This window comes from Xenopus laevis, chromosome 7S, assembly GCF_017654675.1.
Source record: "Xenopus laevis strain J_2021 chromosome 7S, Xenopus_laevis_v10.1, whole genome shotgun sequence".
NCBI classification, from domain to species: domain Eukaryota; kingdom Metazoa; phylum Chordata; class Amphibia; order Anura; family Pipidae; genus Xenopus; species Xenopus laevis.
The window spans coordinates 44,007,979-44,024,651 of NC_054384.1; the positions used below are offsets into that span (position 1 = coordinate 44,007,979).

At 38.8% G+C, this 16,673-nt stretch overlaps 1 protein-coding gene across 1 annotated transcript in view; it reads right to left on the bottom strand.

Annotated features, from left to right (window-relative positions):
- The window catches only part of chuk.S (component of inhibitor of nuclear factor kappa B kinase complex S homeolog), a 132,475-nt gene that overhangs the window by 82,850 nt on the left and 32,952 nt on the right, over nt 1–16,673 (bottom strand). The window contains 3 exon segments of the mRNA NM_001092658.1: nt 1,736–1,825; nt 1,935–2,023; nt 16,529–16,598. Of these exon segments, the coding sequence (NP_001086127.1) occupies nt 1,736–1,825; nt 1,935–2,023; nt 16,529–16,598 (249 nt within the window).

Sequence of the window (16,673 nt, forward strand, 5' to 3'; positions counted from 1 at the left end):
GCATTTAAACAAAGCCACCCTTGGGACTTTATCATCACAAGAAATCAGAAAAAAGAGAGGATATAGGAAATATATAAGAAATGTAAAATGTTGTCCCAAATGTAATAAGGAAAATGTAAATCTTTTTCATTACCTTTGGAGCTGCCCCCACATTACTTTAGCAAAAAGTAAAAGATTTTATCAGCTCAAAGTTGAAAATAAATTTAACTGTATCTCCAGTTTATGCCCTTTTAAATATTGGCCCCCCTTTTTTTACATTGAGTAGACATTGTAAATCCGACCCTGTTTTGATTTCAAACTTAATTTTACGCTTTATGGCGGCTACTAAGAGGGCCCTATTTCTGCTCTGGATTTCAGAGTCTACCCCTTCCCTAAAAGAAATCTTAGCATATCTAAACCAGTTATGTTGGCAAGAGGCCATAAAAATTTAATTTGAGGAACCACATATTAAAACTACATTTTCTGAAAATTGGTCACTTTACCTTGATCAAATAGACTCTAAACACAAAACTAAAATTCAGGAGCTGTTACAGATCTAACTATCCTAATGTCTGGGCAACAAAATTAACTCGGTATCTACATGATATTTAGTGTCCACCATGCAAGGTTTAAATTTGTTTTAGTTGTGTGTTGCTTTTGTTAGCTTATACAGTAGATCTAGTTACTAAACTTTATTGTATGGGTCAAGGGACTCATTACACTAATATAAGCCATTTATTATTTTTATATTTTCACAATTTTATTATTATTGTGTTGTAAACAGCATGATGTATGCATGCAGTTAAATAGCTTAATCACACTCAATTTGCACTCAATTTGCAAGTAAATCTTGCTTGTTTTTGGAAAACTCAATAAAAATGTTGAAAAACAGAAATGTAAAATGTATGCTATATATCACACAATTGTGTCTGTAAACGTATTACCTGTGGGCTTAGGCTATGCTTCAGAAACATCAGAGACATTAAACTGCAAGTAAATAATGTACCTGCTAGTACAGGATGAAAATTCCACAACTGTAAAAAAAACCTTATGAAAGATTTTTAAAGGGAAAAAAAAAACCATGAAAATTTGCCAACAAAATAAAAAATCGCCAAGTATAAGCTGTCAGAATGCATTGAAGTCAATAGGAAAGTCCTCTAAAAACATATTTATCAATTGATAGATTTTCCCAGTTTATTCAAACATTTGAGATTTTTAGCCTCATTGAACAATAAGATTTTTGTTGGCATTCAACTTTTTCCCCCGCAAAAAAAACATGTGCGGAAATATTTTGTTGCATAGTTTTCTTAAATAAACTAGCGTTTGAGAAAAAAAAGTTGCAAAAGATTTTTTTAACAAACTCATATTTAGATGAATCTACCCTTAAGTCTTATTTTCAGAGAGATTTCGGAGGATCTTTTAAAATTTTACAGATATTGACCAGGAAAAAAGTTACAAAACTTGGACTCCATGGTCAGTCCACTATCAGACAGAATATGTAAAAATGAAGGCCCGCATTTGGTGCTAGAAAGTCTAAGAACACTTTCAATTTCTCTAAAAAAAAGTTCACAGGAAAGTTGGCCGTGGGAAACAACTCAGCAGCCCTATGCCATTATACAAATAAACCTACGCCAAGTTGGGCTTTAGCTGACCTTTAATATACATAAAATTACAATGATGTTTTGCTTCTTGCACCACACACATTCATATTACAAAGCTTTTAAATTAAGAGTTAAAATCTCAGCAAATAACATACCAGATACTGTAGCGTTCCTACAAAGGATGTACAAAGACTTCCTTGATCCAAGTCTTTGGCATATCCCAGGTCAATGATTTTGTGAACAGTCTACATAAAGCACAAAATATTACAATCATTTATTATATTTATTTTGTTATTTTTTCTCACATTTAGAAAGAACAGAGGTCAGCAGCTTTACCACAAAACAAACACTCACCTTTCCATTACATTCTTGCAGCACTATGTTTTCTGGTTTGAGGTCTCTGTGTATTATCCTGTTCTCATGCAGATACTGTATTCCAGAACCTATGATATTAAATAAGTTTATTCTTTGCAATAATGTCTGCAGTGTATACAAACCGGATGAAGGTTATCTATAGAAATAAGTCAAATCAACTGGACTTTGTTTTTCTTGAAGAAGTTTCACCAGTCATCCAACTCGCCTTCTCAATTCAGAATAACTTGTACATATGTAGCTGGGGTGTCGGAAAAAACGTTTTCATAAACACCATATCCCTATCACTTTAAACCCAGCAACACACTGAGGCAGCAACTAGTTCACCCAAAGCACCCAACCCCACAGCACAAGAAGAGTAACATTGTGTATGCAGTGCAGTGAGGAATGCTCTGATTTGTATGTGGGGGAAACCAAACAACAATTACACCAGCGTATGGCGCAGCACAGAAGAGCCAGGTCCGGACTCAGCAGTGTACCTACATCTAAAAGAAAAAGGACACACATTTGAAGACTGCCTAGTCCAGATTCTAGACCGGGAGAGTTACTGGTTTAAAAGAGGTGTTAAAGATGCCATATATGTAAAAACTGAAAAACCAAGTTTGAATAGAGGCGGGGGGTGCGACATCTATTGTCTTCCACATATAATGCTGTTTTGGCACCTCTCCTCAACACCTAATTTAATGACATCATTGTGGATTATGATAAACAGATTATGCCGATTGGAGCAACATTCCAGAGGATATATATAGCGAAGCAAGATCCTATGTATGAAAGTTATTCTGAATTGAGAAAGCCAGTTGGATGACTGATGAAACGTCTTCAAGAAAAACACATCAAGTCCAGTTGATTTGACTTATTTCTATAGATATACCATGACCTGGATGAATGAGAACTTTCATAAACAGGATGAAGGTTATTGGACATTAAGGAATCTTTAGAAAGGTTAATTTTTTTATTCGTGAATCAGTGTATGTTGAACCTTGGTTTCAGTGTGAAGGATCTATCATCCCCCGCCAGTATGTGGCTTTTAAGGGAGAGGAATTGTCCAAACCAAAGCCCATTTTTAAAAGTATAGGGGCCCATTTGATTAAGGGTGGGTATGGGCTGCTATTAAAAATCACATGAAGCTCAGCCACAGCTTCCGGCAACAATACAATGTACAAAATGGGGGTGTGGAAGCACTCTAAAGGCTAAATAATAGTATATTTAAGGATAATGGAAGTTTTAATGCACATTCCCTAGTCCCCTGTTTCAAAAGTAAGTTTACAAAACAGGGATTTTTAGTTACAAAGTTATGATCATAAAGTTGAAAAGCCACCATACCACGTCAAGGTAAACCTCATATGGCGGTCCCTAATTTGTCTGCCTTTTGGCCATAGTATAAAAAGTCTTACTTTTCTGCATAGTAGCATTATCCATGAATCAGTGTATGTTCAGTGTATGTAACCATTAACTTGAAATACCAGCTGCAGCTACCAAAACAATAAAATGGTAGTTTTCCACAGTGGGAACTAAACACCTCTAAGTACATGAGGGGCCTCTCCAAGTGCTGTGTTATGTTTGTTTTTATGGAATAGGGTATTTCAAGTGGAATGTAAATAAAATGTATTACAGTAATTTTTTTGTTGCACTTAGTTTTAATCATAATGCTGAGATACTCTGGACAGTCTTTGTTGTGGTTGGCATATGTCCATTATTCCTCACAGTTCGGCAAAATCCCTATTCTTTATCATGTCTATTTCCACTTCTGGAATTACTTTATCAGTATAACCCAGAGACACTGGGCACAATGTCCTCATAACTTTTCATGGTTTCAATACACTTAAATATAAGCATTACATACATACAGTCAGTTCTTGAATTGGCGCGGGCGGAAGTGACTGGGATTTGACGGCGGGCCAGTAAGGAGGAGCCTGTGCTGGCTCCCTCCCCCATCCAATCCACCCAGCGAAGGAAAGGAAGCCTGTAAGAGGAGCCATGCTTCCTCTGTGCAGCATGGATTTGGCGTGTAATGCTGAATGTGGTTTGTGGCACATGAAGACCCCGGGGGAGCAGATGCTGCAGTTGAACCAGGTCCCTCTCCCCCCACACACACCCGCTCGCTTGTTTGCCTGCCTGCTCGCTGAACCCAACTGGAGTTCGCGTGAAACTAAAGGGGGTGGCGGCCGGTGAACATCTTGGGCCCAGAATGAAGGAGAAGCATGCGTGGCGCGTCATAAGCGGTGCCCTGCTGGCCTATGCACGCCGTATTTGTGACTGGCTTCTGAGAATCTTCCTGATCGCCAATTTTTACCTCTACACAGGCACCTCCTAGCCTTAGGTGAGGGTGAGTGGCTGTCAATTTGTCAATGCAATGCTCTATTTGTCTCTTCTCCTGCTATGGGTTCTGGGGGCATTTATACATGGAATTGCACCTGTGCCATCCTACTAAATTCTGGGGGCATTTATACATGGAATTGCATCTGTGCCATCCTACTATCAATTCTGGGGGCATTTATACATGGAATTGCATCTGTGCCATCCTACTATCAATTCTGGGGGCATTTATACATGGAATTGCGCCTGTGCTATCTTACTATCAATCCTAGGGGCATTTATACATGGAATTGCGCCTGTGCCATCTTACTATCAATTCTGGGGGTATTTATACATGGAATTGCGTCTGTGCAATCTTACTATCAATTCTGGGGGCATTTATACATGGAATTGCACCTGTGCCATCCTACTATCAATTCTGGGGGCATTTATACATGGAATTGCGTCTGTGCCATCCTACTATCAATTCTGGGGGCATTTATACATGGAATTGCACCTGTGCTATCTTACTATCAATCCTAGGGGCATTTATACATGGAATTGCGCCTGTGCCATCTTACTATCAATTCTGGGGGTATTTATACATGGAATTGCGTCTGTGCAATCTTATTATCAATTCTGGGGGCATTTATACATGGAATTGCACCTGTGCAATCCTACTATCAATTCTGGGGGCATTTATAAATGGAATTGCGTCTGTACCATCTTACTATCAATTATGGGGGCATTTATACATGGAATTGCACCTGTGCCATCCTACTAAATTCTGGGGGCATTTATACATGGAATTGCTCCTGTGCCATCCTAGTAAATTCTGGGGGTATTAATACATGCAATTGCATCTGTGCCATCTTACTATCAATTCTGGGGGCATTTATACATGGAATTGCACTATGCCATCACTATTTCTTTTAACAAAGCAGCCTCTGTCGCACCCTGCTATGGGTTCTGGGGTATTTATACATGAAATTGCCACTATGCCATCCTAGTTTAGATGGGGGCGTGGTCTATATACATTTTTCGGCGCACCCCGCCACCTTCCTCCTATTCTGCCTTTTGCCTGTGGGCAGGGCTATATCTGCCACACCCCCATCCCTTCACCTTTATGTTCCCAATTCAAGCACTGCATACAGTTATGCCCATAAATCTTTCGACAGAGACAACTTTTTTCTAATTTTGGTTCTGTACATTACCACAATGAATTTTAAATAAAATAACTCAGATGCAGTTGAACTGCAGACTTTCAGCTTTAATTTGGTGGGTTGAACAAAAAGTATTGCATAAAAATGTGAGGAATTAAAAGCCTTTTTTTTAACACAATCACTTCATTTCAGGGGCTCGGGTTTCTTTATGTAATTTGAATCAATAGTGACTCGTAAAGACCCCAAGTCGGGATATTCTAGTTAATTCTTGGCCTGCCAGACCTAGGTCTGGCAACTGTGCCTGTGGCCTTCCATTTCCTGATTACATTCCTTACAGTTGAAACTGATAGTTTAAACCTCTGAGATAGCTTTTTGTAGCCTTCCCCTAAACCATGATACTGAACAATCCTTGTTTTCATATCTTTTAAGAGTTGTTTTGAGGATCCCATGCTGTCACTATTCAGAGGAGAGTCAAACAGAAGCACAACTTGTAATTGACCACCTTAAAATACCTTTTCTCATGATAGGATACACTTGCCTATGAATTGCATTTCATTTTAACAAGCTAATCCAACCAATTTGGTGTTGCCAGTAATCAGTATTGAGCAGTTTGTATTCAAATTAGCAAAATTATAAGGATATCCAAATGTTTGCACAGTCAGTTTTTCACATTTGATTTAATTTCTGAATACTGCTTCCCTAAAAATCTTTGTAGAAAACACCCCACTATTAGATGTTCCTGGGAAATGAAAGACATACCACTGTTATCTTTTTTGTTGAAATTATTATGCAGGTTTAGAGAGGGGTTCCCAAATTTTTTTCATATGACTATTTTAAGCAAGAAGCAGCTTTTCTGCACTTAACAATTCAGAGCAAAGATGATTTTCCAAATTACTGTACAGCTGGTGGTCATCTTAAACAGCAATCGGCGTTTACAAGGGGCAACAAAAAGCTGCCTTTGTAACTTTTTCTATGAAAGGCTACCCACAAAACCCAACTCCACACAACAGGAACACTACACAAAAAAGAAATCCAAATGGACCCCTCCTTCAGGCCTCAATCCCAAACTGAATATACTGACTTTAGAGATAGGGTTAAATCAACAAACCTGGACAAAAATAAAAACCAAACACAAATTGAGCATCCAGGAAAGGAAGGTAATAAGGTGCCTTAAGAATAACACAGATATAATAACAAAACCAGAATACAAAGGAGGTGCAGTAGTCCACCCCCAAACCACTACACCAGATTAGACAGTGACCCCACAGGCCAATATCAAAGAACTCAAAAACCTAATTAAAGCATTTTCAGTGACATATACAAATCTAGTACACTTGGTGCCAGAATCCCCCAAAATAGGTACCTTTGATATGTTGCCTAAGATCCATAAAGAAAGCAACCCGGGGCCCCCAATAATGTCTGGCATCAGAACACTGACAGATAACATATCAGGTTGGGTCGGACAAATCCTAAAACCCCTGGTAAGAAATACTACTAGCTACTTACAGGACACCACAGATCTCCTAAACAAACTAGTAAACATAAGAATTTAAAAAAAAGAGGGCACCATTTTGGCAACAATAGATGTGGAATCCATATACATTAACATACCCCACAAAGATGGAGTAGCAGCATGCAAGGAATTCCTGCAAAATCACAATCTACCAACTGATACTGTCGTAAGTCTAATTGAATTTACACTTACACATAACTATTTCTTGTTTGGCCAAGAATTAAACCTACAGCAGATGGGGACAAGTATGGGAACCTGGTTTGCACCCCAGTATGCTAACCATTTCATGGCAAAACTAGAACAAGATTTCCTCGCCTCCTGTACCACGAAGCGTAGCGTATCTCCAATAAATTGATCCTCATTTGGACAGATACTAAGCTACAGCTCATCAAGTTCCATGAACAGTTTAATAACTATCACTCCACCATCAACTTCAAATTAGTACTCTCCTCAAGCCACATCCACTTTCTGGACACAACTATTTATATCAAAGACAATACCTTACATACCACCATATACTGTACATCAGGTAGGACGGTTTGTCTGTGGGTTTCCGATATGACAGCTTCCAGCCAGACAAACACGAAACACTCCATCATCTACAGGCAGGCCTTACGCTACAACCGAATCTGTTCTAAAACCTCAGAAAGGGACCAGCACCTTGAAACCCCCAGAAAAGACTTTATTGACAAAGTCTACAACCCAAAGTTTGTAGAAAACAACATACACAGAGCCACCAAGGTATCTAGAAACAAACTTTTAAAATACAAAACAAAAAAGAGAAACTGATCGGGTACCACTTGCGACAACCTACAACCCACAGCTAAAGGCCCTTAGAAAAATAGCTAGAGAGTTACAAGGCACACTACAAATAGACACAAGACTACATTCTATACTTCCTGATCCACCTCTTCTGTCATTTAAGCAACCTTAAAACCTAAGGAAACTCATAAGAAGTTCACTTTCAGGACCCACAAACAATGGGACCCACCCATGTGGAAGAAAGAGATGTAAGACAAGCCCACACACCCCCTCACAGACACAGTGCCAATTCCTGGCACAATAAAGGAATACTATGTACACGGCCACAACACTTGCTCATCCAGCAATGTGGTTTCTGCAATAACATGCACAAAGTGTCCAACAAGAGGCACTTACATTAGAGAAACTGAACAAAGCCTCAGAAAAAGGACATTGGTTCAAAATAAACAACAAAAAATTGGACACACCAGTAGGTAAACATTTTAATAGCCCCAACACAGTCTGGATGACTTCCAAATTTCAAAGGCAATTTCAAAACAGAAAATGAACGGAAAGTGTGGGAATACAAACCTTTAGGAGTCTGGAGACAGGACTGAATTTAGGCCATGCATTTATGGCTAATTACCAAGACTAGTAACAGATGCACACATTTTTTCTGTGGAGACAACAAACTACTACAGGAATCGGTTATCTGCTTCACACTTTAGGTCTAATTTGTGCCTGGTCTGGACTACTTTGCATAACCCACCTCCCTATAAGTCTGTCCCTGCATGCAATACAAATTATGCTTATGTGTTGTTTCTCCTTTTGTCCCTCACAGTTTTTTTTAAACAAAATGCTGTATATATGTCAGTGCCAACATTGCTTCTTTGTAATTAGCTTTGAAGAAGGAACTGCAATGTTCTGAAAGCTTGCTTTGATTATCATATAGTTAGCAAATAAAGATATCACCTTTAAACTAATTTTGCTATGCTTCATATCAAAAGTTCTACCCTATAACTTTAACCCTTTAAGTGCCAGCAGAGTTTCGCATTTCAGTTGCACGAAATGCCAGACGTTTTTGAAACATTTTGTGCTCTCTCACTTAAGTGGCATTTTCTGAGGGGAAACCTTTAGTTTACCTAGGGAAACTATACATTGTTTTTTTCAGGAGAACCCGAGCTTTCTAAATCTGCCTGGGTTTTCATGTATTTCCATCTTTTCAAAAAGATTTATAGCGCTAAATACCAAAAAATAAAAATTAAAATTTTTCAAAATATATAAATATATAATAAAAAAGATTTTGGTTTTACTCATGAAAATCCAACTGATTTGGAAAGCCTCATGTCTCGCGAACATGCCAATACCAGATATGTATGGCTTTAGGGAGATTTAGGACTTTTGTACAGCAAAAACTCCCTGCAGTATATTACTAAATTTTGAAAGCACGAAGGCAGAAAACGGCATACTTTAGATTCCAAGGCCAAAAAACAGTAGTTTTACCCCGGAGAACAATATATTTATGAAAAGTACACTCTGCTGATTCCAAAATGTCTTTCTACTCCTAACAAACATCAAAGCTTGTCTGAACGTAGCGGTTTTTATAAAAATTTATCAAAATTCTGAAAAATCCCTTCAAAGGTTTTATTTTGCTGCTCCGCATATCCCACACTGTATTAGGGAACCAAGAAAATGCACCCTGAATATGATTGCCAGGGGTCCACTGAACCGTTTAATGCCCATTGTGCATAGGTTTACCAAAGTATCATTTAGAGACCCCAATATGAAGTTAGCACATTCAAATTGACCAGGACTTTACTTCAGCTACTGAAAAATCAACACATTGACAGCATTTTTTGTAGTGTAAAATCACAGAAATATATGTTTACCCCCCAAAACCATATATTTTTGGAAAGTAAATATTCTACCGAATCTAAAATGGGTACCCATGCTTTTTTGTTCCAAATTACTGAGTCGCAGGGCTTTCCCAAAATTGGCGGTTTTGGTGAAATAGCTGAAAATCACCTCAAAGAATTCACTTTTACCATCTTATCTCCCTCATAGCAAAAGGTACCAAGAAAAAACATCCTAAATATGAATGCCAAGGGTCCACTGAACAGTTTGATGCCCATTGTGCATAGGATTACCAAAGTATCTGGTGTTTATAGACCCCAAAATGAAGTTAGCATATACAAATTGTTCTGGAGGTCAGTTGAAAAAAAGCAACACATTTACCACAGTTTTTGAAGGGTAAAAACACAAAAAAATATGTTGACACCCCAAGACCATATGTTTTAGGAAAGTACACATTCAGACGGATCCAAAGTGGGTAACCATGTATTCCTACTCTAAACTGAGTCGCAATGCTTTCCCAAAATTGTCAGTTTTGATGAAATAGCTGAAAATCTGCTCAAATCTTCCACTTTATAGTATCTTATCTCTCACATAGTATTAGGTACCAAGAGAGAACATCCTAAATATGAATTCCAGGGGTTCACTGAACAGTTTGATAAATTGCCTAATATGCATAGATTTATCAAACTATGTGGCGTACAGAGGCACCCAAATAACAATAGTGTATATACATTTTCACGGCTGATGCTCTGGCTGCTGCAATACAAGCACCCGGTATGTGTATTATGCACCATAAGATCCCCTAACAGTATGGAGACCCTAGAAAACCATATATGTTTAGAAAGTACACATTCTGACGAATCTAAAGCAGGTAATTACATCTTTCTACTGCAAACTACAAAGCTATGCTGAACATAGCGCTTTTTATCAAATATCGGAAAATCGCCACAAAGCTTGCATTTTACTCCATTATATGCCCCACATTTCATAACATATCGGCATAAAACATCCCAAATATGAACAACAGGCGTCTATTGCCCAATATGCATAGATTTACCAGACTATGTGGCGTAAAGAGGTGCCCAAACGACAGCAGTGTATATAAATTTTAACGGCCGAAGCTCTAGCTGCCACAATACAAGCACCCAGTATGTGTATTATGTGCCATAAGACCACCTAACAGTATGGAGACCCTAGAAAACCCATATATTTTCAGAATGTACACATTCTGATGAATGCAAAATGAGTACGTTTCTACAGCAAACTGCCAAATGGTAACACTATGCTGAACACATCGGTTTTTATCAAATTTCTGAAAGCAAATACGCTATTCGCAATGGCAATAAAACCTTTTTTTAGCCCAAAAAAAGAGGCAATGTGATAAGAAAAAAAAAGCCAGAAAGCCATGTATGTACATATGCGTGTGTACAATTGGTTGTAAGTGTTTGTAAGTGCTGTGAGTGTGTGTGACCCCCCCGATCCACAAAAATGTATGTGTGAGTGTATGTAATTGTGAATGTAAGTGTATATTACTGTAATAGAGGTGTGTGTTGGTGTCAGTGTAAGTGCTACACTAACCTGGGAAGCTGCTTCTAATTGCTGGAAAAGGGTCCCACGCAGAAGATCACCGATTTTCATTGTCATCAGGCAGGGGCAGCAGCAGGACAGATAGGAAACACGTGCCTGTTGCTGCTTTGGGGCCCCTGGGCGACCCAGGGGCCAGTCAATCTCCCACTCTGTTCGTTGTCTAGGGGCGGGAAATCGAGAAAGGAATGGAAAGAGCAGCTCTAAAAGCCGCTCCTCCACTAGCAAACCCGAAAATGCAGATCGTAGAGCCAAATTTCTGGGTTTTAACCCAAAGATTCAGTTCTGCGCACACTGCACTAACGATGCGGCCCCCCCTTTGACCCACTCTGACACTGTTTAAAATGCTAAGTGGGAGGTGGCAGCAGCCCCAGCACCCCTGACCCTGTGAAACCCCACAAAGAAACCTACACCAAGTAAAGAATGTACCAAAACCATCATTAATCTATGTACAAACAGCATTTGTAAGAGACCTTAGCTTAAAAGCAAATGTTAATTTGGCAATGTAGAGTTTTGGCAAAATCCAAGTTAAAAAATTAGTAGATCATATCTACTGAAACTTCAGTGTTGAAGTTCCTATTTATGTAATCGTAAAAATAAATTAAATATGTTTGACATAACCTGTCCTTCATAATGCTATACTGCAAGTAGAAGCAGAGTGTGCTACAAATTGGAAGATGGCTCTGTGCATAGTCGGCGCCCCTAGGCCCACTGCCGTTTGTCGCCCCTGTCCCCTTCAGGGGGACAGGAACAATGGGGATTGGTGCATGGGAAATTTAAAAAATGGTTGTATCTCCAGCGCATCCCCAGTGTTTTTGAACCAATGTGGGTGTGGTTGGGAAGCATGCCGCCCCCCTAAAATCCTGCTGCCCTAGGCCGGGGCCTAGGTGGCCTTTCCACAAATCCGGGCCTGGGTGCAAGCTGTTCCCTATGCTAGGGTAAGACAGTGCTGATCAATAAATTTATTGATCTGTCATAATGCCATGCTGATTACAACTTGTAATGTTATTCACCAGAATTGAATCTTGAATTTTACAAACTTTCAGCTAGCATGCCCACTACATGTCAAGCTTATGAGCTTATAAAAGGCAAGAAAAGAATATAACCCATTTTCAAACATCGTCATTAGACCAGCTATCCTTCAGCCCACTCATCCCAGAAAATACTATAACTGTAAAAATAGATACTTAAAGGGCACGTGTCACCCGGAAATGTTTCTCCTACCAGAGGTTCGGTGGGTGTTTTTTTTTTTTTAAAAAAAAAGCATGCTCCCTAACTGTGTTTGAGTTCCCAGTGTGGTCAGCCTAGTGCAGGCAGAGGCATTCTTTAAAAAAAAAAAAAAGTGCAGGCTCAATTAGCTGGTTGTGGAAACATTTTTTGGATGACAGGTGCTCGTGAAGTAGCTATTTTTACAGTCTAATTTTAAACTCATCATCAGTGGTGCTGTAGAACTAAACACAATACTATGGATGAAAGGGAGTCTACAAAAATCAGATGAAAAAAATACAAAGTGGCCAGGCTAAAACTAAGCTAAATTAAATTATGCCGTGAGGTGCCAGGGCCTAGTTCATATTAACTTTGAACATTTATGTACTATATTCCATGTCAGCTGTTGAAATTTTTTTGAGCTGAACAATGTGTACCTTTACAAGTTTGGTCCTGTAACTCTGACTCTTCTATTTTAAATATTAAGGAAAGTGACTAAATGCAAATTTGCTTACACAGAGTCCCTTTTAACCAAAATATTGCCATTTTTAAAGGAGGGGGGAAACCTGACCAGTGGGGCATGCGCCAAAAGTCACGGAAATTCCCGAAGCGCCAGAAGAAGACCCGGAGAATACAGAAGAAGATGGCAGATGCAAACTCCAATGCCCTGAATTTGCACCGAGGGGTAAGTAAAAAGTTAGGGGCATTTACCCGTAGTAGCTAGGTTGGGGGGGGGGGAAGGGGGGTAGGGTTTTTTTTTAATAAGGGGTTGAATTCTCCTTTAAACCTAGCTTAATGAGCGACAACTTACCTTTTTTCAATGGAGAAAAAAGAAATAGAAACGGGGGAAAGGACATGTCTGTTTTTTAATCACAATTGGAGACCCAACATAAGGGAAGATTCCATCATAGAACATGAGGGCTAGGTGGAATGTTTTAATAGAAGCACCAGGCAAAACATTTGTAAGAGTATGATATATCCCCCTCAGATCAGTAAAGAGGAGGCGGCATGGCTCCTGTTGCAAATTAAAAAGTTTAACTAGTTCTAGACTAGTCTTGCTAAAGGGTAAGTCTAAATACCTAGATATTGACTAGATCTGACAATAATAATAATACTAATACTAACAGAACAGTTACTGGTAAAGTTTATTATTGTATTACATGACAATTTAGTGATCAAATAACATAGCGAATAACTAGAACTAGAGCGCTTAGGTAATAATAATGATGGTAAATTTAACTCATTTAATAACTGTCACAAAAAGCAAACATACACTGAATTGACTAAGGGGCTTCTGCTTTTCCTTACACCTTTGGACACATAACTTGTCCGTATAAGCACAAACCAAAGGAGGACAACACAGGGTTTGATACCACAGCTACTAATACATGAGGCTTAAAGGGGATGTATGGTCAAAAATTAAAACCCCCTTTTTCTTAGGGGAATGAATATAAGCCTTTTTCAGATTGCAATTCATTTTTTTTATGAGCCAGTTTTGAGTTGCATTTCAGTTTTGAGTTGAACGCAATCAATCCCCCCCCCCCCCCAATACCTGCTCTTTCAGCAGCGCACAAAACCTTCACAGCCCGTGGGCGTCTCTGCTGCTTGGCCCGCCTGCCTGTACTGCTAGTCCCGCCCGCCTACCAATGAAAAATGAGTAGGCAGTCAAGCAATGGTGTGAGTGACTGTGAGGCACATCAAGCAGGCGCCTGCAAAGAAGACTGCCTACTCCTTTTTCATTGGTAGGCGGGCGGGACTAGCAGAAGAGGCAGGCGGGGAAAAAAAACACTAAAATTTGATTTTGTGGTTGTCTTGATTTGAAGAAATAAAAGAAACAGCAAAAAATATAAACATAATTGATAACATTTAAAACTTTTAATAGTTAAACGAAAAAATAAACAAAAATATAGTCAAATAAAGTCAGCAAATAAAAGCTGCCACATATCTATAAAAGTCAATGGGAATTGTCTCAAACACATTTATTTATGTAATTCTTAAGGAGAAGGAATGCCATTTACACTTGGGGGTGCCAAAAGTTAGGCACCCCAAGTATTTGTATTTACTTACCCGACACCCCAGGCCAGTGCTACTATCAGCAGAAACATGCATCAGCCTGGGGTTCTGCCACTGACCACCACGGAGCATTCTTCTTCTTCACTTCTTTTTTCAAATATCAGACGCATGTGCAATAGAACAAAATAGCTGGCTTTTTCATTAGAGTTCTGCGGACACACGGGCAGCCGAGAGAAGACAGAAGAAGTAGGAAGACAATCGCTCCGTGGTGCTGGGGTGTCAGGTAAGTAAATACAATCACTTGGGTTGCCTAACTTTTGGCACCCCCAAGTTTAACAGCACTTTTCTTCTCCTTAAACATTCAACATTTTAACCCTCATTGGAAATGAATAAAACAATGTGATTTTTAATTATATGCAAGAGTGGGGTGTTTTTTTTTCTGTAAAACACAACAAAGAAGTGTTTGCCATTTAAAATGGTATTAATATTATTGTTTTCAATATATTCTCTTAATAAGTAAATTAATAGATATTAAGGACCATTGTAGCTTAACTCAGAAGTAAGGAAGTTAAAATCAATGAAAATGAAGCATTTGAACGACAGCTTTCAAAAAATATAAATAGCTTATATAATTCCAATAATTACACACTGCCAAAGCTTTTGAGTGTCCCATTAGTAAATATTGCTTTCTAAACAATTGTCTTGGTAATAATGTTTGCACATTAATACAAAACATACAGATTGTAATAGTCAATGCATTTTTTACTTAGTAGGGTTCCTAGTGGGGTGCTGTAGTGTTCTTTCAGCCCAATTAATTCCATCCAGGATGTGCATACTTGCAGCAAAATCAAGGCTAACTCTGAGCAGCTGAGAATGTTAATAATGTAGGTTTGTGCACTCTGAACTGGTTACTGGAGTTTGAAGGGAGGTATATATCTTTTCATCTCTTACTTCCTTAGGTACAGTAGTCCTGAGTGGGTTAATTCCCCCAGGACAGGGATCCCCAACCTTTAAAACCAATGAGCAACCTTCAGAATTAAAAGGAGTTGGGGAGCAACACTAGCATGAAAAATGTTCCTAGGGTGCCAAATAAGGGCTGTGATTGGCCATTTAGTAACTCCTATGTGGATTGCCAACCTACATTGAGGCTCTGTTTGGCAGTACCACTGGTTTTTATGCAGCCAAGACTTGCCTCCAAGCCTGGAATTCAAAAATAAGCACCTACTTTGAGGCCACTGGGAGCAACATCCAATGGGTTGGGGAGCAACATCCAATGGGTTGGAGAGCAACATGTTGCTCATGAGCTACAGGTTGGGGATCGCTGCCCTAGAAAGTCTCACCTAGGGAATAATTAGCAGGCTAGATCTGCAAGTTGATCAGAGAGAGAGGGTGTCCCAGTGTGAAAGCTAGGAGCTGAGAGAGAGAGAGCTCTGCCTCCTGCCTGGAACAGTATGGCGTGCTGGGATTTTTGAATCCAAGTAGGGAATCAGTGAGCCCAAGTGTGGCAAGGGTTTTAATTTATTTTTTTTATTCACCTGTTTGCTTACAGAGTCTGAAAAAGAATATAATAAATGGACTTTAACCTGTTAAAAAAAAAAAAAAAAAGATTGTTCTGCTCTGATCCTGCTCACAGTGGTAAATGCCCTATAAAGTAGGTTGACCTCTAGAAAGCCATTTATCTTTGTACCCAATCTGATAAATGTGTAAATATCTTTTTACTCTAAGGGGCGAAGACACCACAACGATTCGTTGCCATGACTTTTGAAACAAATCACAGTGACTGATCGCCATAATCGCTACCTTCCAATGACTGCACTAACCCGTAGCAATCGCAGGTGCAGCAACTAATTGCCACCTGTGTTTTCACCCTTAAAACTAAAATTTACAAAGATTATGAAAAAATGTTACGACATTTTGGAAAAATACTGTAAAATTTGCCAGAGGTCTTGAGAACAATTTGATGTCCAATATTCATAGAATTACCAAACTATGCAGCATGTCGCAGATCTAAAATGACAATTTTAAACATAAAAATTTTATGGACAAAAACAGAGAGAAACGGATCAGAAACCAGAATCCCAGTTCCATTAGTCATGCTGTGTAATGACAGTTTTATAGTAATATTTGGCAATAAAAAGAAATTTTATCCTGTTGTTTTATTTGATTGGACATTACAAATTTTACAATACACAGTCTTTACTTACCTATATCACTTATTAAATTTAGCACTTGACTTTCCTTCAGACCACAGCAGTTTTCTGGTTTGTTTAGAAGCTGAAAAAGATGCAATACATAGCAACACTTACTTAACAATACTCTATAATTAACATACAGCAACTTAAACTATAC